The sequence below is a fragment of the Acanthisitta chloris genome, unplaced genomic scaffold (assembly GCF_000695815.1).
Source record: "Acanthisitta chloris isolate BGI_N310 unplaced genomic scaffold, ASM69581v1 scaffold11935, whole genome shotgun sequence".
NCBI lineage: Eukaryota > Metazoa > Chordata > Aves > Passeriformes > Acanthisittidae > Acanthisitta > Acanthisitta chloris.
In genome coordinates, this window is record NW_008673186.1 from 39,019 (window position 1) to 53,778 (window position 14,760).

General features: G+C 39.7%; 1 protein-coding gene across 1 annotated transcript in view; it reads right to left on the reverse strand.

The window, feature by feature from the left end:
- Positions 1–507: 507 nt before the first annotated feature.
- Positions 508–14,760, reverse strand: part of OTC (ornithine carbamoyltransferase) — a 22,884-nt gene continuing 8,631 nt past the window's right edge. The window contains exons 4-9 of the mRNA XM_009074838.1: positions 10,566–10,719; positions 4,279–4,401; positions 3,542–3,595; positions 3,287–3,436; positions 2,099–2,236; positions 508–694 (exon numbers count right to left, since the gene is read on the reverse strand). Of these exons, the coding sequence (XP_009073086.1) occupies positions 635–694; positions 2,099–2,236; positions 3,287–3,436; positions 3,542–3,595; positions 4,279–4,401; positions 10,566–10,719 (679 nt within the window). The 3' untranslated portion in view covers positions 508–634. The remainder of the gene's footprint in view (positions 695–2,098; positions 2,237–3,286; positions 3,437–3,541; positions 3,596–4,278; positions 4,402–10,565; positions 10,720–14,760) is intronic.

The window sequence follows — 14,760 nt, forward strand, 5'->3', positions numbered from 1 at the left end:
ACCAGTTCCTTCTGGCCATTTCTCTCTGCTGCATCCAACTCTGTGGAAACTGCTCCCTTGCAATTCTGCAGCAACAGGCCCCTCTGCCAGCCCACAGGAATGTCATGGAGCAAGATAATGCTCACAAGGTCTCTATATTTTGGTGAAAATCAGAGTGGGATTTGGAGGTTGGATGGACAGAAACAGGGTGTTCAGGAGTGGAGGAACCAAGGCAAACTGAAGCACTGCTTCTCTGCACACACTTAACGAGATCAGCAATAAAGGGAGAGGCTTAGGGAGAAATTTATGTCTGTCATATCACACTATACAAGTTCCAACACAGCTCTGTGTAGACTATGCCATGCCTATGCTGCTGTAGACCCAACCATTAAGGTATGACCTTGGAACGTTTTCTGTGACTCTGACCACCAGAAAGGACAGCCAGCTTGGAGCGTCAGGATGAAAAGCAGCTTCTGCAGTGGTGTTTATTGCTTTGGACATTTTTACAAATGTAATGCAATATTATACAGCTAACTATATGGTTTTATTAAAAAATCACTCATTGCCTTGATCCTTTCTGAAGAAGATCTATGTATTTATGGACCAGAATGTTCTGCCGATGAGGAAAATTTTTCTCTTGGCAGGAATTCAAGCATCAAAACGTAGGTTTTTGTAGCTGTGGTGAGTAATCTGTCAGCAGGGAAACCATGACAGCCTAGAGGAGGAAGAAAAGCAAAAATCCAATCACACTGGAAACAGATACTCCATAAAAATAAATAAGGGGGGAATATTTTCCAGCTCTGAAGCCTTGTGCTGAAAATTATTGCCCTGACAAAAATTGCACACTTAGATTTATTTGCTAGAATTTCTGATGATGAATCAGGAAAGAGCCAAAAATCAGTTAGGATATTCTGTATTGTAGCTGATAGGTTTTCTCAGTGTGGACAAAACACATTTATGGACAGCTTAGGAGAAATTCAGACAAGCATTTGGATCAAATGCTGAGGCCTTTCTGGCACGTTCTATTGTATCCTCAGGCTGCTGCTAGGAGATGCTGTAGGTACCCAGACACCACATGGGTTTGCTTGTGGATTTCAGCAGGGCTTCTGTTAGCTTCAGTGAGAGCCACACTATTTTAATAGCTTGATAAAATTTTTCTTACACTTCCTCCTCCCTTCCCCAACAAAATATATCTGGAACCCAGAGTAAAGAGTTTCTTTCCTTTTTAAAAATAGAATATTTGGCGCAATTAGAAACACTGAAAATAAAAATAAATTTTAAAAAAAGAACACTGTTGAATTTTAAGGCCAAATCTATGAATTGAACACCAATTTGTTAGTAATTTTGACTGTGTCCAAAATCTGAGGTTTTGGTAAACATAATACTCAACCCATTATTTAGTCACTTGGAGCACATCTAGAGTTCATCTCAAAGCTATGACAATGCCATTTCTGTTTTTTTTTCACCTCTGAAAGTCTTCACTAGCTTTTGTCAACATGATGGTTCTAAAGCCAAAAAAACCAACAGGCTACTGAGTAATTTTCTGAAATCTAGGAATGCTGTGAGGGGAGTTACAGTTTATGTTAAAGTCCAAGTCTCCTCCCATGGTTCCCACAGATCACACAGCATTACCCACACTATAACTTTTCAGGGTCTTTCAAACCTTTGCTCTTCCAGTACTTTCTCAGGGAAAGTTCCTGAGAGAAAATGGCAGAACAACTAGCTTTAAGTGCTTGGGAAACTAGTTTTTTCGGTATTTGTATCACTGGATTTACTCTAGTGACTGACTCAAGGGCTCAGTTTTAAAACATGTTAAATGCTGAGGTCCCAGGGACTGGTCTTAGAAACTACAGTTTATACTGTAGATTTCATTTACTTATAAAAACTGGGTCAAGCAACAGCAGATTTTCACCAAAATAGGTCCTATTTGTGTCCAGAAGTATTTGTGCTACATATATATGTTGCCTATAGTCAAAATTGTGATGCACTCTGAGTACATTTGAAACATATGCTTTAACATTTACTGTTTATTGAGGAATCAAGCTGAATTCAAGCCTGCAGTGTAAAGCAGAACAGAAGCTGAGCCTAGACTCCAACTACTGACATCTTTTTTTTTTACCATAATTGTCCATTTTCTGTTTTCAGCCTCCAGGAAAACCAATGACTGGGGAGAATAAAATACTTCATCATCAACTTCTTCAGGTTTTCGTGGTAAACAATGTAAAAAAGTCCAGTTGGCAGCAGCAGATTTTGCAGTCTGTAGATTTAAAAGCATATAAATATAAAGACATATGTGAGGACATTAATAAAATCTTTAGCTAGTAAAAAGGTTAACAAATTTTACATTAACTCCCACTCTGGTTACTTGGATGATGAACTCAGAAGAATTCCACAGACTTCAAAAGAATTCCTCATCTGTGGATAAGATGGGAATATCTCCATTCAAGTCAGTAAGAGTTCAGTGTTGACTTCACAAAAGTCATATATTCACTCCTTTTTCTCTGGCTTTAGAAGAGGAGTAAAATCTCCAGTGGCCTAGTGGATCAATACAATGCAATCTTTATTTGAATGCCATACAGCAGTATAATACCATGGATAATTGCAACAAGAACATACTAAGCCATGATTTAAAACGCTATATTTGTTTTATTTTGATATTGTCACTTATAATATATTGATCTAATGCCAATGAACAATGAATTAAAGCATGTTAGGCCAGTTTAGAGACATATCCATCAACAGTATTTAGTGAACTTACGTAACAGTGCAGTCACTTAACCCAGTAATTCTATTAGCAAGGAAAATGCCTCTTGTTTATAACTTTACATTTTCTCTAACTGATTTTGTGCTGACATGCATTTCAACCAGATGGTATTAAAGACATAAATTTAATGCTTTAATCAATGACAGATATACACAATTTGCCCTAATGCTGCTCAGGCATGTGAGAGTTAATCTGTGAACTGCTCATTCTAAATAAAATATAAGGGATAATTTCTGGTATCAAAGGGGAAATGCAAAGTTAGATATAGTTTTTAGGCCATAAAGAAGTAAAGGGTTAGCTCTGCTGCACATGTTCTGGAGCTAGGTCTTATTGGGAAGCCCTGAAAGAGGCCAAGCCATGTGAAGTGTATAAGACAACTCAAACTCTGTTATCTTTGTGAGTTTTTTAAGCTGGAGGGAGGTTTGAGTGTGGCTGTTCCGTGGCCCCACTAACAAAACCCCAAACTCATGCTTTGTTGACATTGATTCTTATAGATGCAAACTGTAAAAACTTAAACAAAAAACCCCAAATGTCATTTTTTACCTGCATTGTAATCTGATAACCTTGAAAAGCCTTTAGTCTGTCTTTCTTTTCCTCTTCTTGTCCCATACTTATCCATGTGTCTGTAACTAAGACATTGGCACTGTCTGCAGCTTCCAGAGGATCTGTTGTGAGAAGTAACTTGGTACCATACTAATGTGAATAAAACAAGGAAGATCAGGATGATAAGGAACTTCATTTATAATGAAAATAAACTCTGTTCCAACTATTCTACTAGGCTAGTTCTTAGGCTCTTACCTCTTCAGAGTACTGCTCAGTTATTTCAGTGATACTGAGGTCTGGCTCAAAACCCTGCCAAAAGAGATAATATATCATGGAACAAGGTAACACAATGTGGAACATGTATGATACCTTTACTGATTATTAACACTGGTTAGAAAAGTATTGATTGAACCATTTCCCATGGGAAGAAGAATATCTTTCAGAACTGTAAAATTTGAGGAAATTAACACTGGTTTTGTTGAAAGTTTATTTTGGAGATAAAGTGGTGGAAAGGGTTCTGATAAGAAAGATAAGAAAAATGTATTCCACCAGTTACAGAGTTAAATGACTATTTTTTGTTCTAAAATGATTGTTTCATATTTTATGCTGAATTACAATGCAACATGCTAAAAGGCTGCACTCCCATCTTAACCAACCAAGATGCAACACTTCCACCAATCTGAAACAAGTTTCAATTTCGTGGGGAGGGAGAGGGCACTGGGTGACTTCATAACACTTTACCAAGTGGAATTGTAATCCTCCATGATTTGTACTGTTGTCATGAATTCCCCTTGGCCTTTCTGATGTTGGATGCAGTAGAATTACTCGTACTTTCCATCATAATAACTGGATCAGGATTTCGAACTTTGGCTCTGAAAAGTGGCACTCAAGACACATGGAAGCAGCTTTGGCTGAGGCCCTTGGCAAACCCTGAGTGGTGAGACCAGAAGGGGCAGTTTGCTTTCCTTTCTGTGTGCACTCAGCTGTCTCACCTTGGGAGTCGCAATCTGCAGGTGCATCCCCAGCTTTGCAGCACTCGTCATGATGGAGTGGAGGACGTTGTTTCCATCCCCAATCCAGGCAATAGTGAGCCCACTCAGCCCACCATAGTGCTCCTGCCAAAGGAATTAGAGCTCTGGGGTTATGTTCCAAACGAGCTGATGGGCAGAGAGATTGATCAGACAGACCTGGTGTAAAGGCAGCTGGGTAACTTCAAATGCTGTCTGCATGGAACTCACTGCACCAACAGGATGGTCAGGGAGGGAAAACCCTCCTTGTCTTACATGAAGGCTCAAGTGCTGCAGCTTCCTCCAGTGAAGGACACATCACATAGACCATATGGTGAGGCCCAGGCTGAGAGACACAGCACCAGACACACAGTAACTTCAGCACCACAGCTGTGCAGACATTGGTCGGTGCTCACAAACATCAGTGAACAGTAAAAATTCTTCATTTTCAAACAGTCCTAATGCCTAGGATAGCACTCCTTCCAGCTTTCCCCCAAATCGTGCAAATATCCCTATCCATGTTTCCTCTGGCTCAGTTGTCTCTACACGATGTTCCCTGCAGTCATGCCAGTGGCCATGCCCTTTGAGTGCATTTTCATCATCATCACAGCTGCACAGGAGAGAAAAGAGCAGTGCTCTGAAAGCAGCTGTGCCACTCATGGCCTGCAGCATTTGTTCTCTATTGTACAGCCAAGGACTGCAGGGATGATTTTTCTGAGCGTGGATTACCCAAACTTGAAACAGCATTACAGAGGTAACTATAGCTTTGCCTGATGGCACTTACAGCCTGATCATGTGCCTCAACCACCAACAGACAAGGCCTAAGAAGGAAAGAGAACAACAGGAGCTATGTTATTTCCAGAACAGGACAATCTGAGGCCCTTTAACAAGTCTTGTTTAAATATGCATGTTTATAGGTACTTAAGCTGATACCAAAACGTTTGTAAAGATGTAACCAAATACTTGTACATGTCTGCTCTGTGCAGCTCTACCTCATGACTCAAAACACTTTCTGGAGAGCCTTTTATTCTTAATTCAAAACTGGGCCATGCTACAAATGCATTGTAGTAGCTGGAAGCCAGACAGAGCTTCAACACTTTGTGTGACATGATTCAATGCTTGTCAGAGGGGATAAGCATCCACATTGTAGAGCTGTACTAACTGGCAACCTTGCAGACAGTTGCAGAAAAGATGTCAAAAGACTGAACAGGAAAAGGGTTGGGACTACCCCCCCCTCTCCTGGCAGCAGCTTCTCCTAAACAAACACTTGTGAAGTTGTTCCAGAACAAAGTTATTGGCATTTCTTCCAGTGACCACAATTTTGAGTCAAAAATAGTAATACTTGAAATATTGATTCCCATTAAAATGCTGTAAAAATCTAAATCTAATAGAGTCCTAGACTGGCTAGGCATTGTAAGTTATGGTATTGCAAAATTATTTCTTTTTCTGTTGAAATTTGTTAGCAGCAGGCTCATTGGCAGAGGTTTGATGCAAGGGCATTTGCAGGAGAGTATAACAGTTCTGCATGTCTCTAAGGATCTTTCAAAGTCCTTCCACATCTCCTAGCAATGGTGCTCCTAGAAGAAGGCCAAACTGAGCATTTATTTAAGGTGTTTTTTCAACTTAGAGCCCAGTGATAGCTGAGACATGAGCCCATAGCCAGGAGCAAATGAGACAGTCCTGAGTTTTTTCATCTTACCATTTAAAAATAGGCATCTCAGCCTTAATGCTCAAAAAGCATTTTCTAGAGTCACAAATATACTGCTATGTTAAACAACTTCCACCTTATTGCCAGCTGCTACTCTGCATTAAAAGAAGCACAGTGCATACTAAATACTTTTCTCTGTTTTCCCAAGCCCTTAGCTGTTACAGATAAAATACGAAGTACTGGAGGTGTCTGTATAATGACCCTTGATATGCACTGCAAATTGAAAAGCCACATCTGCAGTGACTACTGCATAGAGTGGACATAGCTGAACTGAGCTTAATGAAGATGTTTTGCTAATGGAAGGTGTCACAGACAAGGCAAAATCAAGCTGTGTGTGTGCTAGTGGAGCCTATTTTATACCCTGTGCTAAGCTTTATGCTGCCACTGGTGCACTGCTGGTGTACTGCTTTAATGCACATATCCTCAGCTTCCAAGAGAGATTACTCTGTTGGTCAGAAGCAGAAAGCTTTGAAGCAATAAAAAAGCTGCTGTATATGAGACATACTTCTCCCCCACTCTCCCCCTCCTTTATGCTTATACAACCACATGGATAAAACCCTGCTAAAGGTATTTTGGCATGATGATAACACTCTAGGTCAAGTCAGAACCTTTACAATACCTGCTGATCACCAGAGCCCCTGAATATTTTCACCTGAGCCTCCAACACTTTCCCCCCTGCATCCCTCCCCAATTTTTCCAAACTCTGCTATATTGATGTAGGCTTTATACCTGCTTGGGTGTTCTGAAGGTTCTCTTTATGTTTGGAACATGACATCAAAATATTTATACTCCTAGTAAAGCCACAGGAAACAAAACAAAACAAAAAAAAACCAAGCCCAAAACCATATTTAGAAAGTCTAGAGCCCTTCTCCCTAATGAATGCCTCTTTGGAAAACTAGTGATGCTGTAGTGCTATAAAACTTGTCTTTGCTGTTCTCATGAAAAATCCTTGCTAAATAATGCCTGTTTTACATTCAGCCTTCTCATCCTCATGTTGTCTTTGCAATGTTTCGTTCTGTTCTTATCCATGGCTACAGTGTATCAGGGTATCAAACTCGGAGAAAAAATAAGAATGCTCAGTGATGTAGCACTGCTGTATGTATGGAGAAGACTGGTTTAACTAATTAGGGACATTTGTGTCTGTCTCTGCCTGGACTTGCTTCCAGCTAGGCTGAAACCCTGACACCATTATAGATTACTGCTGAAATGTTTGACCACAACTGTCATAACAGCCCTCAATTAAAACAAGCTGCTGAATAATGAATCAATAATCTGTCAAATTTTAAAATGGAAAGCCAGGGACTAATCGAAGCTTCAGCCCTCAGGGAGACAGTGCAATCCAGTAAATGAGGAACTAGGAAAACTGGGATCCACTGGCTCTCAAACTGGGCTAAAGGGAGATGATAACCCAGTTATCTTTCTTACTCCCATGCTGGGTTTTCTCATTGTTATTGTAACAGTATATTCTGGTGAATCAGTCCAGATCTTAGCTAGGATTTCTAATTGTCGGAATAATGATGATGATGACTATGAATTTGAAGACTATAATAATTGGAGGTGTTTGAGTCACGTGTTGAGGAGAAGTTGAGAATATTTGGCAGCTCTCTTCAAGCTGGACAACACTTTTTGTTACACTGTTTAAAGAATGAAATCACTGATATATTTCTAAGGCCAACCATTGCTTTCTGAAAAAGAAATTTCCCTCCAGACCAGTGACACAAAAAGCTAGTGGCATATGGATCCACTCTAATTACCAGCCTGACCATCCTGCTCAGCTACAAGTTAGCTGATTTGGCCAGTGACATTAATATCAATTGAATCAATGTCAATAACCAGGTTGTCTCTGGAATACAAATTGTGTGATGTTGTCTTCCAGCCAAGCTCAGCAGAGCAGAAGTTTTGAACCACAGCTTATGCCCAGGACGCTGAGGGACACTGGGTGGACTCAGCATGTGTTTGTTACATGTCTCCAGCACAAGCAGAGAAGTAAAGTGGCTCAGTGTGTGCACAATACCAGCACGCAAACTTGTAGTCCTTAAAGGTCAAATCTCCAAACCCTCAAAATCAGGTTATGTGTTTACAACCATTTTTTAGTGGGTTATAACTCAAGAGAAAACTCAGTTCAACGCAATTTTTAAGAAAAAGTATGCTAAGCATCTCTCTTGGCATAATGGATGGCATTAACCCTGAGCACAGTATTAAAGGGCAGAGTCAGCTTAGACATCAAACATGTGAGGGGCTCCAGGTTGCTCAGGAAGAAGGAACTGGGCAAGAGAATGCTGAACCCGAGGAATCTCACCCCAGTATTCATGACAGGTGCACACTTTATGATCTGACAAGAGCACCCTGAGTACAGTCTCTCTTGGCATAATGGATGGCATTAACCCTGAGCACAGTATTAAAGGGCAGAGTCAGCTTAGACATCAAACATGTGAGGGGCTCCAGGTTGCTCAGGAAGAAGGAACTGGGCAAGAGAATGCTGAACCCGAGGAATCTCACCCCAGTATTCATGACAGGTGCACACTTTATGATCTGACAAGAGCACCCTGAGTACAGAACAAGAACTGACAGCCTTGAAAATCAACCAGCTGCATTGTTGGGGGAATGCAGAGGACTAGACTAAAATAACCACACTAAAATGCACCTGTGAAAGGGGAATCACAAGCTATAAGCAAGAAAACATTTTGACAAAACAAACCAGGTAATTATGTAGTTTCAAACCAAAGCAAAAGTGCTTGAAGAGGATTCAAGAAGGCACGTGACAAAATTAATAGGATTTAGAAAATGGAAGAATAAAACTGTGCTAAGCATGAAGAAGGCCAGAGTGCATGTTGTTCTCCACTGGCAAATGTAGTAGGAGAAAGAAAAGAAGAGGGGGGGAAAAAATGTAAATTTTAGGTATGTATTGACAGCAGGAAGAAGCAGATCCAGGCAGGGAAATATTTACAGGGATAAGGAAGAGACATTTTTTAAGAGAAATAAGCTGCACAACATCTGCAGTTACATTTAAATATAAGACTAGCAGTCTATGCCACTATTGTAGTTTGCATATGTGTGTAAATCAAATAAATTGCCTTTGCTTTGCAGGAAAGCAGCCCAATTGTTATATACAGACTTGGAACTCATTTAAAGAATCACTGGTACTATTCCACATCCCTGTATTCATGTTTGTGCAGGCAGTACCTGGATAACATGTTGCTGAAAATCCCACAAGATTGTGATAAGTAGCAACTAGACCCTGGATTTGGGTCTGCAGTCATTGGTCTGGATCAAACCAGGTTTAAGGTCAGAGATATCCATAGCTGTGGAGACTATAAGTCACAGGTTATTCCTGAGCCTGTTTTTCACAAGTGATAAAATTCTAATAACTGAAGTGTTTGCAAGACAGAACCCCCTGCAAAACACAACTGTAAGGTTCTCCTGGTTTACAGTTTCACACAATGTTTGCAATTACATGATGACATTTAATGATTGACAACATTCTCATTAGAGATAACTGTTTTATGCAATCTGAGCGCAGAGTCTGGCTCAATGTGATCCAGCAAATCTCCCTTATCCTGAGGTATGTGAAGCATATTAGCCTCAAGTTCAGCAATTTTTGCCAGTCTCTTCACTTAGAGTATTAAAAATTCTACAAACCCCCAGTAATTACAATTAGAAAAAAAAGTTGTTTTCACTAAACACATGAGTCTTTCAGTATTTAAAGTTTAAGGCATGAATATTATTCTCACTAGATCTTTCCCACATACTGAATGGCCCATAGCAAAGTCTTCAACAGCTGATAAACACAGCTGAGCAAATCAGAAAATTATTCTGCCCTCCTGTTTTCAAGTGGTGTGATTTTTATTCATTCAGAAAGTAAACAAGGTCAGAGGAGTTCATCAGAGTTGTCAACCAGCACTGCAGGAGAATAATCTTTTTTATAAGCCACATAGTCCTTCTGCTCACAGATAAACATCTGGTGTACTACATGTAAAATGTTATCCTGCTGTCAAATCAACTATTACATTAGATAAAACTACAAAATACGATCTTTTTAAATTGCTCTTTGATGTGAGCAAAGTTTAAATTGGTTTAAGTGCCTGAACACTAAGTGTTTGCACTGGTAACATTAACTGGCTTTTCAAAACAAATTCAACTAATTTCCTAATATACAGACAGAGATTCCTTTTAAGCTGCTCACAGATTAGAGATGAATCAAGAGTGAACTACTGCATTTTTTAAGTCAGTGGGAAAAATTGCACTGACTTTGGCTAAGCCAACTTCTTACCATTGTCTTAATATGTAAAGCCCCCTGCACATTTCTTGAATTGCAGCCTAATTCCAATGAAGTATTTAATTTTATGCCTAACTTCAGTCTCACTACAGTTGATAGGACTATGTAATTGTTTTAAATTAAATGGGTCCTTAATTATATTGCTGGATAAAAATCTCTTTAAATAACAAGTGCCATGTAATTACCACTCAGAATAACCTAGGAATAAATGATTTTGAACCTATCTTTCTCAATACTTACCAACATCTTTTCTTAGCAAAAAAAAAGAAAAATAGTTTATATTGTTACCTGAAGAGTTAGGTAATCAGCTAAAATCTGGAGAGGATGGTGTAAATCGGACAATCCATTGATTACTGGGACTGTGGCTTCTTTTATCATTAGGTCCAGGTCATTATGCTTATAAACTCGAGCCAAGATTGCATTTGTCATGCTGGACAGCACCCTAGAGATGGCAGAAAACACTCAAGTCAAACCTAATAAATATATCCCTGTTGCACTCTTCAGCACGCAACACATAAATATTAATGGGAAATGGTAATGAATCAGTTTTTTTCAGCTATCTGAATAATTTATCATGCCTGCAAACCAGACTCAAATATAGTCATTTAACAAGCTCCAAATAATAAGCAGTTTCACTTATTAACAAACTATAGCAGAGTAAATGAAAACTGCTGCTGTATTTCATTTTTTTTTTTCTCTTCAGCATCTGATTGGAGATGGAACATCAATACACGTTAAGCTGGCTGAACTAAGAGAAGAGACTGTGTGAACTGCAACATTTGAAGAATTTGATAACTTCAGAAGAGATAAGGTGTAAGGTTTCTTCAGCCTTTCAGCAAAGAACAAAAGTAGCATTGACTGAATATTGCAGACTCTGTAAGGTAGCTTGACCTCTGTGAGGATTGGGAATATAGGTCTGGCTTAGATTACCTCAAGTATTTACTGACATTAATGAACACAGAAGCAGCAGGACAACAACCCCAGCCTGTTCCTCCTCATACCTACACACCCATGTGTCCACACACATGGTATCAGCATTCAAGTAATGCCCAAATTTGAAACTTCACATAAGGGTAGGGGCATGCAGGAACCTTTGCACCACTCTTAACCTCATTTGCCAAAGTGTGAAAGGCACAGAGATTAGCATAGTGGATTAGCATAGTATACTAAGTATGCTCTGAATTCTTTAGATAAATTAAATATGGATTGGAACTCTGCATTTCTGTGTTTTAATCAGGCCCTGAAGCCTGACTTTGAAGTGGCATTTTGTGTGTTTTCACTTTATCTATAATAGGACCTTAAAACAAAACAAGGAAGAAACTGAATTAGAAGTGTATGGGAAAAAAAATCCTTGCAGTATCTGTCTTCGTGATTAGCCATGAAGAGCTCCTGTATCTCCTCTTGTGGAAATAAGGCTGTTAATGCCACAATCAGCAAGATCTCCTGATGAAGTCAGTAACAAATATTTTCTACCTACACCAGTCATTCCTCATACAGGCCAAATACTTATAAAATGTTACAAAATTGCCTGTAGAGTTCTCTCAGAAAAAAGACTGCCAATAGCAGCTACAAGTGAAAAGGAAGAACTGAATAAGGTATTTACTGATTGCAAAGTACTGGAACAATTTATACAATTATTTCTTCTTAGCTCCTGAGTTCCTTTCTCTGTGGAAAACCTGTTCTGTTCTGAACTAACCTTCAGGGATGGGATGCATAGTCCCTTTTGTTAGCCTTCTCACAGGTGTCCACCTTAAACCAGACACAACCAGTCCCATCAGTCAAGGAGAAGAGGCAATCCTGCTGGGAAATTGCCCATTTACCTTAGATTTTTTTTTATTTTATTTTTTGATTAGGATATCAGGACAGCTGATTGCTATTTGACACAACTGATAGAGAATTTAAAGACGGTAGTTCCTTTGCAGGGTATGCCATTAGAGGAATTTCAGTCCTAATCACCAGCTAGTGAAAACTGCTGGATTTTTGCCCTTAATCTGTTGAAAGTAGATTCTAGGCTTATTGGACACTTACCAAGCAGACATCAGACAGTCCTGCCAACACTTCTAGGTGTCATACCTTATAGTAGGAAACCCAGGTGGAAAACTGGATTTATTCTTTGTGAAATCAAAGCAAAACTAAACTCAGGGGGGAAAAAGAAAACCCCAAATAGATGGACCTCACCTAAGAGTCTTCAGTAAAGGTGATGTTTTGGAAGGTGAGAGGAAGTAAGCACAGGCTTGTCAGGTGACTTTGCATTTAAGGTTCTTATTTTATCACCAACTAGAAGGTGTTTCTCTCTTTTTGTGCTTTTTTTCAAAACTATTAGACTAGGAACTTCAAAATCCCAGAGCCTGGAAATACATGAGTGTATTGGAATGCTGAATATATCTCTTTTAAGAGTAACTTTTATTTCTACAGAGAAAAACTGGATTTTTCTTCTCAAGTTTATCCTCTGAGGAATCCAAAACTAAACACAGACAGTGGCAAACCTCTGAATTTGAAAATGGGGCACTTGCATATATTTCATGTCGAATACTGCTATGCAAGGCAGTTTTGCTTTTGTTTTGAAGGTATATCTCCATCCAAAAGGTTTAAACTTTTGACAAGACTATTTCGCTGTCATTTATAGTCTTACAGGGGTATATGGTGGATGTGTTCTCAGCAAGCAGTGAGAAGTAAACATGCTCCCCATAAATGCATTGTTTCATCCCCTAATCATTCCAGTGGACTGGTAAAATTGTCCTATGAGTTCTTCAGTGAACCTTATGTACACTGAGCTTCAGTGGTACACAGTGGAACTGCTCTACAGTGGAAAATACAGACTCAGGACTTATGTTTCATTTCATGTAATATATCAGACATGCTAAACAGCACTGAAGAGCTTAGAGCTCCTTAATGGGAGGTAACTTTTTGCTACTGTGTCAGCATAAATGTAAATGTCTTCTGAAGCATGGAAGAACTGATTTATGGGCAGGTAATAAGTCACTAAAAATATATTCACAGCAGCAATGCTTTCAACCCTAACCTGCAGCAATTCTAATAAAAACTGTGACTTTTATAGATCTGTGCCCCTTCTGCTTTAAGTTTCAATCTCAAGTACTTCTAAGGCCTTCAGAGCTCTAGACACATGGCTGTAAATATTTGAAATATCCTCTGGGTTTACTACAGGCATTCTGTTTTTCTTTTTTAGATTAACTGAATGAGGTTGGGATGTTATCCTTCATTCACAAGAAACACCAAGGAATTAACACTCAGGTTGTTCTTTTGGGTAAACTGCTCAGCCTTGATTATACAAAGTCAATAATACTTCTGCTAATGAGAGCAGGAGTGAAGCAAAGCACATGGGAATTTGTAAGGACTTGGGAAAGACCCCAATCCACTGGAGCAGAGGAGCAAAACACCCAGGTCAGAGTCCTAAACACGGATTTGTCCTGGAAGAGCAAGCAGTGACAGAGAAAAGGGGGCTGAAGACTTGCATGGGAAGTGGGTATTGTGGGAGTTTTCTCCACAGAGTGGGGATGCCTTCAGAATGGCTAAAAGCTTCACTTGCTTTTATTTATTGCCTTATTTCATGTAGCTTACTGTCTGCCTTTTTGCCTTCCGCTTGTGCAAACAAAGGTCATTTGGGAGACTGTAAATGAAAGATTTAATGTGCCTTTATTATCCCATCTGAGAAGAAGAAAAATGAAAACTGACCTATAAAAAGCACATCTGTGTATCAGAACACACCTGGATTTGCTGTAGGGTTACCATCTCGGTGGCAGAGATCCTCCAGATGACAGTCCTGCATGTCTGGTGGGATGGAGCTTGGAGAAAATATTGCAGGGGAGCGCTGCGTAAGGGCCCTGATGGCATCCTTTCCCTTCCCAGAGCTTTGTCTGCTGGGACTCACAGATAACTTTGCAAAAGCCCAGCTGTGTGCTACCCCTCACCATTCTGATGTTGGGGGGACAGGAGGCTCCAGGCAGCACTGTAAGAAGCCTCCATCAGGGCCAACCCCCTTCTCTTGGGAATCCACGTCTCCCACTTTGGTAGTTAAAAGCAAGAAGGGAAAATGTAAGATGTTCAAATGTTTGATCTTTTTCTTAAATTTTCCTTGTATTTAATCACTGAGAACAGCAACATAGTTCTGAAACAATCTCTGCCACTGTCTGAAAACTGGTATTCAGCAGAGGCAATGGAACTCAGCTGCCTGATTGCATATTTTGAATTGAGCCTGATGAACTTGACACTGCATATCTTTCACCAGAATAAAAAGGACCTTTCAGACACTACTAACCTTCCAACAGCTGAGCCTGACTGAATTGACCTCAGCCTGCAAAAGAGCTCCCTAGAATGTAGGACAATTCCGAGACTGGATGAGTCTTTAATATATGGAGTGCTATGAAAAACAGCAGGAGCACCTGCAAAACATGACCTCATGCTCTGTCTGCTTTCTGCAACAACAGAGAGAATCCACTGGGCAAACCCCCTGAGCTCAGTTCAT